A 12,922-nucleotide genomic window follows, 5' to 3' on the forward strand; every position below is an offset into this window, starting at 1 on the left:
ACTCCAGAATGAGGTTTGGAATGCACTGAGAGAGGCAATTTGAGCACCAGAATAAGGTTCAGAATGTATGGAGAGAGGCAGTTGGAGCACCAGAATGAGGCTTGCAATGCCCAGAGAGGCAGCTGGAGCACCAGACTGAGGCTTGGAACACACATTGGCTGAATAGTGAATACCATCCAAAAAACCATGGGAGGCTGTTGGGGTTCGGAGGAAACAGAGAGCTGCGAGGAAGTAAATAATAGCATCGACTCCTGCGGATATGGGTGGGATGGAATGAATCTTAGTGGGTACGGGTGGGTATGGGTTAGATTCCATTAGGAATGAGTGGGGATGGGTGAAATTTCTGTCCCCAATGCAACTCTCTATTATATGTTCTATGTCCTGCAAATGGCAAGGACAAATCAAGATCAAGTATGTATATGTAGTATCGCATCATACCTTATGCTTCCTTTCTACTTTGTTTCACAATCTCACCCATTTATAATCTGTTGTCAGTTATTGCTTCAACTGCATTTTTTGCTGCCCATTATTTGGTTCCAGGCTTGGCTACTACCTGGGGTTGGTTGGAGGGGAAAGAAAATCCTGACCATTGTGCAGTAGTGACACCTAAATAGCCAGACTTGGTGGGCATGCCTGTTGTACTGGAGAAGCCCATGATTTGTATCTTCTGTCAGAAGACTGTCAGTGCAATGGCTGGGCTAAATGGAAAACAGAGAAGAGTTAAAATCAGAGATGCCAAGTTACCCAGATCCAGGCTGGAGATATTGGGCCAGTCCTGGATTTCTAACCATCTCATCGTGATGCATTATGAAACTTGCAGCACTGATTTTAGTGGGCAGGATGAGGCACCACAAATCCCACGCTCCTTTGGAATGGAAGTTCAAAACCAGGACTGGCCCAAAATCTCCAGCCTGGAACTGGATAGCTGGCATCTCTGTAAAATGGAAAGAAAAGCATGAGTAGCTAGAAATGATGACCTATGATTGCATAGCCACAGTAGGAGCCAGTTCCATTTGAGCTGTAAGTTCAAAGGAACAGGAAAAATAAGCAGTGCCATTTGAGGGATTAAAGTAGCTAAGTTTATCTGCAGGGCTATTTTTTCTTTTTAAGCTTATTTTTTCCTTTGTGTTTTAGGTATTTATGTCTGAGCCGGGAAAGTTTAGCCATAAGGTGAAGGTGTGGATTAACGAGTACTGGAATATTACTGATTCTATAGCCATTGTTCTATTTGTTACTGGCTTTGGCTTACGTTGGGGTGATACAGACATACAAACAGCAGGAAGGCTCATATACTGCCTGGATATTATATTCTGGTATGCTCGACTCCTGGACTTTTTTGCAGTGAATCAGCGTGCAGGCCCATACTTGACAATGATTGGAAAAATGGTGAGTCAGTTTTTCCAGCAGTATTCTCACTCCTGCATCAATATACTATTTATGTTTAAAAGCTAAAGATCAGGTGCACTTGCATAGAAACATTCCTAGCATCAGTCTACCCTCTTTACATTTACCAATGAAATCCCATCTTATATCAGTGTAAACTCCAAAAGAGAGTATCCCTGTAAGATAGAATTAACAAATGGTAAACTAACAGTACCGGATAGACATACAAGCATGCTTTGCTATTACAAATATAGGTCTCATTTTTCAAAGCCGTGCTAGTGATTCCAGTTCAACAAATTTGATGAACCCATAGGAATTGAATGGACTCTGCCACATTTGCCACGCTGGAATCACTAGCATCACTAGCACTAGCTTTGTAAAAGGAGCCCATCATCTTAGGATGATATATTAGAAGATGCAATTGTATATTAGATATATGTACTACTGTAAGTAAGCAGCTGTATGTAAGGACATCTGATTGTGTTTATATTTTTCTGGCAGACAGCCAACATGTTGCATATTGTGGTTATGATGGCCATTGTATTGTTCAGCTTTGGAGTGGCCCGGAAGGCGATTCTCTCACCAGATGAGCCGCCATCTTGGACTCTAGCTCGAGATATTGTATTCCAGCCATACTGGATGATGTTTGGTGAAGTGTATGCTGGTGAAATTGATGGTAGGTACAGTGACGTATATCCCATGAAAAAATATTTTTTGACTTGAAAATGAGAATACTACATTTGCATTTCATAAACTGCCTCATATAGGTGTAATTTGGGGAGAGTGTAGGAGGTGGCACCCCCTCAAATGCTTCTGGTATTGGAGCTGAATTGACCCTCCCCTACCGCTTATATCACCTCCATTCTCCTTCTTTCCCTCAAACTAAAAGGTAAACTACATTAATGCTGTTCTAGTGATGCACAAAAACGTAGGAGGTGACATTCAGCCTGTGGTGGTCAGTGTTGTCAACCACCACAGGCTTTTTACAGCTGGATATTCAGTACCAGGCCATACCCAGGTACAGCAGCTAAATATCTGGGTATAATTAGAACATAAGAATAGCCATACTGGGCTAGACCAATGGACTATCTAGCTTAATATCCTGTTTCGAACAGTGGCCAATCCTGGTCACAAATACCTGGCAGAAATCCAAATAATAGCAACATTCCATACTACCAATCCCAGGGTATGCAGTGGCTGCCCCATGTCTGTTTCAATAGCAGACTATGGACTTTTCCTCCAGAAACTTGTCCAAACCTTTTTTAAACCCAGATACGCTAACCGCTGTTACCACATCCTTGGGCAGCAAGTTCCAGAGATTAACTATTCATTGAGTGAAAAAATATTTCCTCCTATTTGTTTTAAAAGTATTTCCATGTAACTTCATTGCGTGTCTGCCATTCTTTTCACTTTTTGAAAATTGATCTACTTGTTCTACACCACTCAGGATTTTGTACACCTCATATCTTCCCTCAGCTGCCTCTTTTGTAAGCTGAAGAGCCCTAATTTCTTTAGCCTTTTCCTCATATGAGAGGAGTTCCATTCCCTTTATCATTTTGGTTGCTTTGACAAAAGCAAACCTTTCATGAAGCGAACAACTAAAGGCTGCCAGAGATAGGCTTACCCTCTATACGGCGATGAAAAGCACTAATCGCACTAAGGTGAACTCTTACGGAGTTGGTCTTGAGACCAGACTCTGACACGTGTAGAAGGTATTCAAGCAGGGTCTGTGTAGGACAAGAAAGAGGATCTAGGGCCTTGCTGTCACACCAGACGGGAAACCTCCTCCATTTGAAAGAGTAACACCTCTTTGTGGCATCTTTTCTGGAAGCAAGCAAGACTTGGGAGACACCCTCTGAAAGACCCAAGGAGGCAAATTCTAAGCTCTCAACATCCAGAGCCAGTGGTGGGAGGTGGGGCTGGTGGTTGAGAGGCGGGGATAGTGCTGGGCTGACTTACACGGTCTGTGCCCTGAAAAGGACAGGTACTAATCAAGGTAAAGTATACACAAAAAGTAGCACATATGAGTTTATCTTGTTGGGCAGACTGGATGGACCATCATCTACTATGTTACTATGGTTGCTCTTCTTTGAACCTTTTCTAATCCTGCTATATCTTATTTGAGATAATTCCAGCTGTTGGCATTTATCTGGGTACCAGTGATATTCAGCCTGCTATCCTGACTTTATCCTGATAGTTATACTCAGACCACCCCAGCATTGCCCAGATTGTGCTGAGGTGGTTTCCTGGATTTTCATTGGCACTATCCAGGTAGGGCCACTGAATATCCAGGTATGACCCATCAACAGGACTTATCCGGGTAGCAGCATCTCCTACCCAGATGAGTCTTGCCGAATATTGGGCCTATATTATATCTATCTTATCTATCTATGTATACATCATAAAGTTTACGAAATCCTAAATAATCCCTCTCAAATAAGGATAAAAAACATTCTTCATCATCTCTCCAGACCATTCCTGACAAGTGGTATGTGCCTTCCTACCAGCAGATGGGAGATTGAGAACTATTGAGTGATATAAACACTAGTGCAGCCCAGAGCCTACCAGTATTTCTCAGTCTCTCCTGAGCAGATGGTAGGTGAGTACCTGTACAGCCCTCGTCGACTTGGGCTTTGTTTGGGTACACCCTTTTGGCCCCATATGGAAATAAATAAATAAATAAATAAATAAATAAATAAAGAGTGTAATTTGGTAAAAATAAAGTACAACAGGAGAAAGTTATTATTGTGAGGGTCCTAACTAAGCCTGGTGTTCCTGTCCTGGGAGTGCACACTCCTTTATTCACATTATTCATGTCAAACAACCCCCCCCCAGCCTCCTGTGGGAGTTGTCCTGTGCCTCGATCCTCTCCTCCGCTACTGTGAGGGGTTCCTTGAGTGCCTCCCAAGAGCAGAAGGAAACAGCTGCCAAAAAAAAAAAAAAAGAGAGAAGAGTTGTAAGTGCACTGTACTCTTACTGAAATGGTGCTCAGGCAGAACCTTCAGAGTTGGGTTTTCTTTTCCCTATGGCTTAGCTCTCATTTCAGGGTGGAGATATTCTTTCTGCTGGGCACTGCATGGACTGTTGAGTCAAGATGGCAGCCTCTTCAGAGAAATTACGCCACTGTACTTGTATGGGACTGCGCGTGGTGTCTGCACTTATCAACCTTTGCCACATTTGCACTGAGTTAGATCTGCTGGTTGCAGGGGGACTCTTGGCAGTGCTCTAAAGTCAGCTTGGGCGGCTGTGGAAGTGCAGACCAGTCAGCAGAGTTGCACCAGCAGGATTCAGAGGAAAGCATGCTGGCGAAAAGCACTGCAGTTTTCCGTGCCTTAAATTCTACACAGCACATTTCAGATGAACTTCTAGTGCTGTAGAGGTAGGATTCTGGTGTTCTTCTGCTTTTTCCTGTAGTTTGTATTATTACTGCTCCAGGCCTTCTGTATGAAACAAAGCTTGCCAGTTCCCTCTTCTCTAGAGCCCACGACTGCCAGAGACAAAGAGGGGCCCTCCGGGGTCAAGAGGCAGTGCTTATCAGAAAAATAGGATCTGGATGATTTAATTTCAGAGGATTCTTTGACACCTCTGGATGAGGTTTTAGACAAGGAAGTTGATTGGGAGGGTGACCTAGAGGCTGGAAGCTCAGAGGTTCTTCTGAGTGAAGACTGTACTGTAGTTCTCATGTTCTGTAAACCGGAGCTTCCCTTCTTGATTACTGAAGTTCAATGGGTGCTTTGTTTGTTGCATGAGGAGCCTCTGGTAACTAAAAAAGGAGATCCACTTTTGAAAGTGGAAGCCTGTGTGAACCATCCAGTGGTGTGCTGGTAAATTTTTAACAACAGGCTCTCTCCCCGGTCCACCTCTGCGCCCCCCCCCCCCCCATCCACCACTGTGCCCCCCCCCCATCCACCTCTGCGCCCCCCCCAAAATTACCAGAGCTGGCTATAGCCGGGGGGGGGGGGGGGGGGGCAATGCATTACTCTCTCCAGGAAAAAAAAAAATATGATCCCAGGTTCCAATCTAATTCATGTTTAATATGGGATAAAATGCCATAAATAAGTAAATAAATATAAACTTTTAACGTTCAGCACCTGATTCTCAAAGTGGACATATTCCAAACACTATAATGAAAATAAAATTATTTTTTTTCTGCCTTTGTTGTCTGGTGACTTTGTTTCTCTGATCATGCTGGCCCAGTATCTGATTCTGCTGCTCTCTATCTGTTCCCTTGACTCCGTTTCCAGGGCTTCCTTTCCATTTATTTCTTTTCTTTCCTCCTTTCTTCTTCATTTCTGGTCCTCCGCAGACTTGACTGTACAGTGGATCCAGCTTCTGCCTATTTTCTCCATCCATGTGCAGTTTCTCTCCTCACTTCCTTTTCCCTCATCTAATCTCCTTCCTCTATCTTCCCTCCATGTCTAGCATTTCTTCTCTGTCCCTTCCCTCCCCTCCATCCATGTCCAGAATTTCTCTTGCCCTCCCCTCCATCCATGTCCTGAAACTCTCTTCTCTCCCCTGCCCTCCTCTACCCATCCATACCCAGCAATTCTCTCCCTTGCCCCCCTCTGCCCATCCATACCCAGCAATTCTCTCCCTTGCCCCCCTCTGCCCATCCATGCCCAGCAATTCTCTCCCCTGCCTCCCTTTGCCCATCCATGCCCATTAATTCTCCTCCCTCCCCTGCCCTCCCACTCCCATCCATGTCTAGCGATGTCCTTCCCTCCCGCTCCCATCTGTCAGTTTCAATTACCTCCCTCGAAGCGCTGCATTATTTAAGGCCCTGCTGCCCGTCTCCAGCTGCCTTCCCTGCTTGCTTCTGAGGAGTTTGTGCCCTTAGTCCCGCCTTCGCGGAAAAAGGAAATGACGTCAGAATGACGCCAGAAGGCGGGACTAAGGGCGCGAACTCAGAAGCAAGCAGGGAAGGGAGCTGGAGACGGGCAGCAGGGCTTTAAATAAGGCGGCGCTTCGAGGGAGGTAATTGAAACTGACAGATGGGAGCGGCAGGGGAGGGTGGGGACGAAGGATATCGCTAGACATGGATGGGAGCGGGAGGGGAGGTAAGCGTGGCACCCTCATGCCATGCTTACCTCGTGCAATGGAGCCGGCACACCCCGAACAACAAACGGCTTGCAAAAGCTGTCAAAATTTAACAAGCGGCTCTTGCGAGCCGGTTCGAGCCGGCTCCAGCACACCACTGGAACCATCCCATATAATGAAGATCTCAAAAAGATGGTGTAGGCTGAATTGTAGTCCCCTGATGAAGCTCTGAGAATTGGCAAAGCCACAGCTCACATTTAGCAACTTTCTTTGATGGATTTGGAGAGTTTTAGGTTACCAAAAATGGAGGTGCTGGTCACAGTTGTTACCAAGAAGTTGGCACTTCCTGTTGAAGGGGGAGCTGCATTAAAGGATCCAAGAATGGAAAGGAAAGGGGATGGGACTTGATGTACTGCCTTTCTGTGGTTACAATCAAAGTGGGTTACATATTATATATAGATACTTATTATGTACCTGGAGCAATGGAGGATTAAGTGACTTGCCCAGAGTCACAAGGAGCAGCAGTGGGAATCAAACCTAGTTCATCATGATCATATCCTGCTTCATTAACCACTAGGCTACTCCTCTACTCCTGAAGAGATCCTTTATGATCTCTGTGCTAGCATTGTAAGCAGTCATCTGAGGAGGTTATGTGACTCAAGCATGTTTTCGCTGGGCAGAAAGACTTCCGGATTTCCTGGGGGAAACCATGACACAAGTTTCTGAGGATGTCATAAACTTGGAGTACAATTTGGTTAAGGCTTCAGCAAAGAATTTGACCTTGGTAGTGATAGAGAGGCATTTCCTCTGGCTAAGAAATTGGTCTTCAAATATGGCTTCAAAATTATATCTGAGTCAGATGCCCTTTAGGGATAAGAACATAAGCATTGCCAAACTGGGACAGACTGAAGGTCCATCAAGCCCAATATCCTGTTTCTAACTATGGCCAATCCCGGTCACAAGTACCTGGCAAGATCCCAAGAGTGCTCTGTCATTTTGTTCTTTATAATAGTCTCTACCATTTTGCCCTGCACTGATTTATTTTTATTTTATTTATTTGTTACATTTGTTTCCCACATTTTCCCACCTTTTTGCAGGCTCAATGTGGCTTACATAGTACTGGAGAGGCCTTGAAGTCTCCGGTGAACAAATACAAAGTGATGCTATGGTGTGATAGAGTTCATGTAGCACTGCCACATTAGGGAATCGTACAGCGGAAGAGTTGAGTTATGTCCATTACGTACTTGAGTTTTCTGGTGTTGTAGAGTTCAGGCATTTAAGTTGGATCTGTAGGGTATGCCTTTTGAAACAGGTTAGTCTTCAGTGATTTCCGGAAGTTTAGGTAGTTGTACGTCGTTTTCAAGGCTTTTGGTAATGCATTCCATAATTGCATGCTTATGTGGGAGAAACTGGATGCGTAGGTTGATTTGTATTTAAGACTTTTGCAGCTTGGGTAGTGCAGATTTAGAAATGTTCGTGTTGATTCGGATATGTTTCTGGTTGGTAAGTCGATCAGGTCTGTCGTGTATCCCGGGGCTTCATCATAGATGATTTTGTGAACTAGGGTGCAGATTTTGAAAGCAATGCGTTCTTTGATTGGGAGCCAGTATAATTTTTCGCGGAGGGGTTTTGCGCTTTCAAATTGCGTTTTTCCAAATATGAGCCTAGCTGACGTGTTTTGTGCGGTCAGAAGTTTCTTTAAGGTTTGTTCTTTGCATCCCACATAAATTCCATTGCAGTAGTCTGCTTGGCTTAGTACCATTGATTGTATCAGGGTGCGAAATGTATCCCTTGGGAAGAATTGTTTTAAGTGTTTGAGTTTCCACATTGAGTGAAACATTTTCTTTGTTGTGGATGCCACTTGGCTCTCTAGTGTTAGGTTACGGTCCATTATTACGCCAAGGATTTTCAGACTAAATGAGATAGGGAGGTTGTAGTCTGGTGTGTCGATTCTTGTAGGGTTGTCCACACTGTGTTGGGATGAGAGGATGAGACAATGTGTTTTTTCTTTATTGAGTTTTAGTTGAAATGCATTTGCTCATGAGTCCATGATGTTCAGGCTGAGATTGATCTTGTTAGTGATTTCTGTCAGTTTGGTTTTGTAAGGGATGTATATTATGACATTGTTTGCATATATGAAAGGGTTGGTTGGATAAGGTCTTGGCTAATGAGGTCATCATTAGGTTGAAGAGGATTGATGATAGCGGTGATCCTTGTGATACTCCACAGTCTGCTTTCCACGGTGATGATATGCTGGAGTTTGATTTTACTTGATACGTTCTTGTGGTTAGGAAGCCCTTGGTCCAGCTAAGTATGTTTCCACTGATGTCAAGCTTATAGGTTTATAGTTTCCCAAATCACCTGTGGCTTTAGATTGGCCATCCTCTAATCTTCTGGTACCATGCTTGATTATAAAGATAAATTATAAATTACTAACAATAGCTCTTCAATTTTATTTTTTCAATTTTGTCGGTACTCTGGGATGCATACCATCTGGTCCAGGCAATTTGCTACTCTTTAATTTGTCAAATTGCCCCATTACATCTTCCAGGTTTACAGAGATTTGTTTCAGTTTCTCTGACTCATCAGCTTTGAATACCATTTCTGGCACTAGTATATCTCCCACATCTTCCTCAGTGAAGACTGAAGCAAACAATTCATCTAATCTCTCCGCTGTTGCTTTGTCTTCCCTGAGCGCCCCTTTTACTCCTCGGTTAGCTAGCGGTCCAACTGACTCTTTTACTGGCTTCTTGCTTCTAATATACCTAAAAAAGTTTTTAGTATGTGTTTTTGCCTCCAACGCAATCTTCTTTTCAAAGTCTCTCTTTGCCTTCCTTATCAGCACTTGCTATTCCTTATGCTGTTTCCTGTTATTTTCAGTCATCCTTCTTTCATTTTCTGAAGGATTTACTTTTTACTCTAATAGCATCTTTTACCACACTTTTTAACCTACTGGTTGTTTGGCCTTCTTTCCTCTTTTTTTAATACATGAGATATATCTGGTCTGGGATTCCAAGATGTATTTTTTAACTTTGCAGCTGCTCTTCTAAGTTTTTTGTTTTATCATGTTTCTCAGTTTATCGTACTCTCCTTTTTGAAAGTTAAATGCTACCATATTGGATTTCCTGTGTGTACTTACTCCAGAGATTATATCAAAACTAATCATGTTATGATCACTTTTATCAAGTGGCCCCAGCATCATTATCTCCTGCACCATATCATGTGCTCCACTAAAGACTAGGTCTAGAATATTTCCTCCTCTTGTTGGTTCCTGAACTAGCTGCTCCATAAAGCAGACCTTGATTTCATCAAGGAATTTTACCTCCCTAGCATGCTCTGATGTTACATTTACCCAGTAAATGTAACACCAGGGTATCAGTTATTATTGTGTTACCCAATTTATTAGCCTCTCTAATATCTGATATTTCTGCATCCTGGCTAGGCGAATGGTTGTACACTTCTATCACTATCCTTTTCCCCTTTACACATAGAATTTCTATGCATAGGGATCCCAAGATGTGTTTTGTGTCCTGCAGAATTTTTAATCCATTCTATTCAAAGCCCTCCTTAACGTATATTGGGTACCCCTCCACCAATTCAATCCATCCAATCACTTTGATATAATTTATACCCTGCTATGACAGTGTTCCATTGGTTACCTTCCTTCCACCAGGTCTCAGAGGTGCCTATTATATTTATCTTTTCATTTAATGCAATATATTCTAACTCTCCCATTTTATTTCATAGTCTTCTGTCCTTTACATACAGACATTTCAAATAATGTTTGTTGTTCCTGTTTACAACTTGCTCAGCAGTTGACAGTAATAATTTGCAATCTTTAAAATCTGTCTGAGAGAGACCGCGTGATGCATTGAGCTGAACGGACGTGCTTTAGTTCGGCTCCTGGGACTCCCAGCACGATGACGATTTTATAGCACACTTTTGATTATTTATGTATTTGTTGCATTTGTATCCCACATTTTTCCACCTATTTGCATACTCAATTATAACCACACAGGATTAGAGACAAGCTTTCTGTTACTGGCATATGGACAAATTTTTGTCCAGTCTCACCAGACAAATGTGGTCATTGTCATCATCGTCATCGCCGCGCAACTGTAAGACTTTAACACTGGCTGAATGAATAGAAGTTCTTAAAAAATTAGAAAACAAAGTCAAGCATCTATTGCTAAAGAATATGGTGTCAATCCCAGTCACATTTCACGTATCTTGAAGCAGAAAGACCAGCTTCTGGAAGACTGGCAAAACAATACAAATCAACAACGGAAACAAAAACGGGCGGGAAAAGCTGAGGAGGTAGAAGATGCTCTTCTTTGGTGGTTTTCTCCAGTCAGGAGCAGACAGTTTCCTGTAAGTGGTCCACTGCTTATGGAGAAGGCTAATCAACTAGTTGAAAGTCTTGGACTAACTGAATTCAAAGCCACTGTTGGATGGTTGGAATGATGGAAGGAGAGGAACAACATAAAATTCAAGAAACAGCATGGTGAAAAACAAGACGCTGATGACTTTGGTGCTGAAAATTGGGTTGTTTCAGTTCTTCCTACCATCTTGAACGAGTTTGCACCTCGTGACATTTTCAGTGCTGACGAAAACGGTCTCTACTGGCGAGCGATTCCTGATGGAACACTTGCATTCAAACAAGCTGAAAATACAGGAGGTAAAACGTCGAAGGACCGACTGACGATTCTCTTTTGCTGCAATATGGATGGGAGTGAGAAGTTGGAACCGCTCATCATTGGAAAGAGCAAACAGCCCTGTTGCTTCAAGAATGTTAAGCGACTTCCTGTGTCATACGAGGCTAATGCAAATTCATGGATAACGGGAAATTTGGAAGCAGTGGCTAAAGAAGTTAGAAACTAGAATGCGGGCACAAAAGCGTCAGATTTTGTTGCTTTGTGATAATTGTGCTGCACACAGTGATGATGTCAGGCTATCTAACATCAAGGTGGTCTTCATGCCACCAAACACTACCTCTCTGATCCAACCTATGGATCAGGGCATAATTGCCAATTTCAAACAACATTATCGGGCTCTTGTGCTACATTTTCTGATGAGCATTATGGATGACCAGACTGGCAAGGATAAACGTGCTGTTGAACTGGCTCATAATCTATCACTGTTGGATTCCCTACATATGCAGAAAGAAGCCTGGAATCATGTTACACAGGCAACCATTGTGAACTGCCACAAGCGGGCAAGGTTTGTTAAGGATGTGGAGAGGGATGAAACAGATGCAGCTGTTGCAAACGCGTCAGATGAACAGGCTATTGACATCCCAGCCGGTGTTACTGAAGAGGAGTTTCATCACTACGTAGCTGTTGATTACGATCTACAAACAGCTGACGACAGCACTGATGTCCAGATATGTGCCTACATGCAGGCAATGGCTGATGATGAAACAGATGATGAAATGAGCAGCGAGGCACATGCTGACGAAATTCAACAACCTCCTGTCACTTTTGCAAGAGCGCTGGAGAGTCTCAACATCATGTGGGCCTATCTGGAGGCCACTGGATGTCAGTGCTATGACAGTTTTTACCATCTGGCAGACGTAGTCTATGGAACTCAAAGACACAAGAGTGTACAGAGGACTATGATGACTTCAGGTAAGCCTAACGTCAGTTAACGGAGACTGTATACTATACGTATAATAAACAGTACTGTACATATATTTATCAGATGTCAAGCTTCTTTGTGTCACAACAGTTAAGTGCATGCTCTGGTTAACTGCATGTATTTCTTTGGTCCCAGACCCTTGCACTTAAGCGGAGTGCACTGTATTTTTTGGGTGTGGAGTAATTTTCACAGTTGTGGTGCAATTAGTAGCAATTTTTTTGGGGGGGGAGGAGTCACAGTTTGTGGGGTGGTGGGGCAGTTACGGGATGTAGTTTTTTTGGGCGGGGCAGTTTGGGAAGTTGCGAGTGTAGAAAATAGGGAGAGACAATGTGAAAGGAGAAATTCTCTAGCTGCTATATTTTCATTGTATGTAAGTTTCTATGCTACAGAAGCTGAAATTCCTCCCAAAGAAATGCATTTGCCCATTTTCTTTGCGTGTGGGGGGTCTTATTTCTCTGGAACCTTCATCTTATTTGACCCATTTTTGAACTCATGAATTTTATCATTTTTCCTACATGCTAATTTTCATTCCATTTCATTTCATTCCATTCCATATGTAAACCACATTGAACCTGAGCACATCTTCGGATAATGTGGGATGAAAATGTTAATCAATCAATCAATAAATAAATAAAGTAGATTTTTGGAGCGTTTTTTTTTGCCTTCAGACAGACAGACATTCTCAGACATTCTTGACCCATTTTGAATTATTCTTTTCAATTTTAACAATGATAAACACCCAGCCAGCTTTCTAAGTTATTATTGTTATAAACCGAGTTGCACTAGCTGCTACATAATAAAAACAGGTTGATTCAGAAAAGGTATACATGGGCTGACATTCAAAGTGTAAGTGGGCAAGAGATGC

At 42.8% G+C, this 12,922-nt stretch overlaps 1 protein-coding gene across 1 annotated transcript in view; it reads left to right on the forward strand.

Moving 5' to 3' along the window:
• Positions 1-12,922, forward strand: part of LOC115463326 (transient receptor potential cation channel subfamily M member 6-like) — a gene marked incomplete at its 5' end in the record, with an annotated part of 108,891 nt that overhangs the window by 19,588 nt on the left and 76,381 nt on the right. The window contains 2 exons of the mRNA XM_030193730.1: positions 1,135-1,386; positions 1,885-2,059. Coding sequence (XP_030049590.1) covers positions 1,135-1,386; positions 1,885-2,059 — 427 coding nt within the window. The remainder of the gene's footprint in view (positions 1-1,134; positions 1,387-1,884; positions 2,060-12,922) is intronic.

Source organism: Microcaecilia unicolor, chromosome 2 (genome assembly GCF_901765095.1).
Source record: "Microcaecilia unicolor chromosome 2, aMicUni1.1, whole genome shotgun sequence".
In the NCBI taxonomy this organism is placed as follows: Eukaryota; Metazoa; Chordata; class Amphibia; order Gymnophiona; family Siphonopidae; genus Microcaecilia; species Microcaecilia unicolor.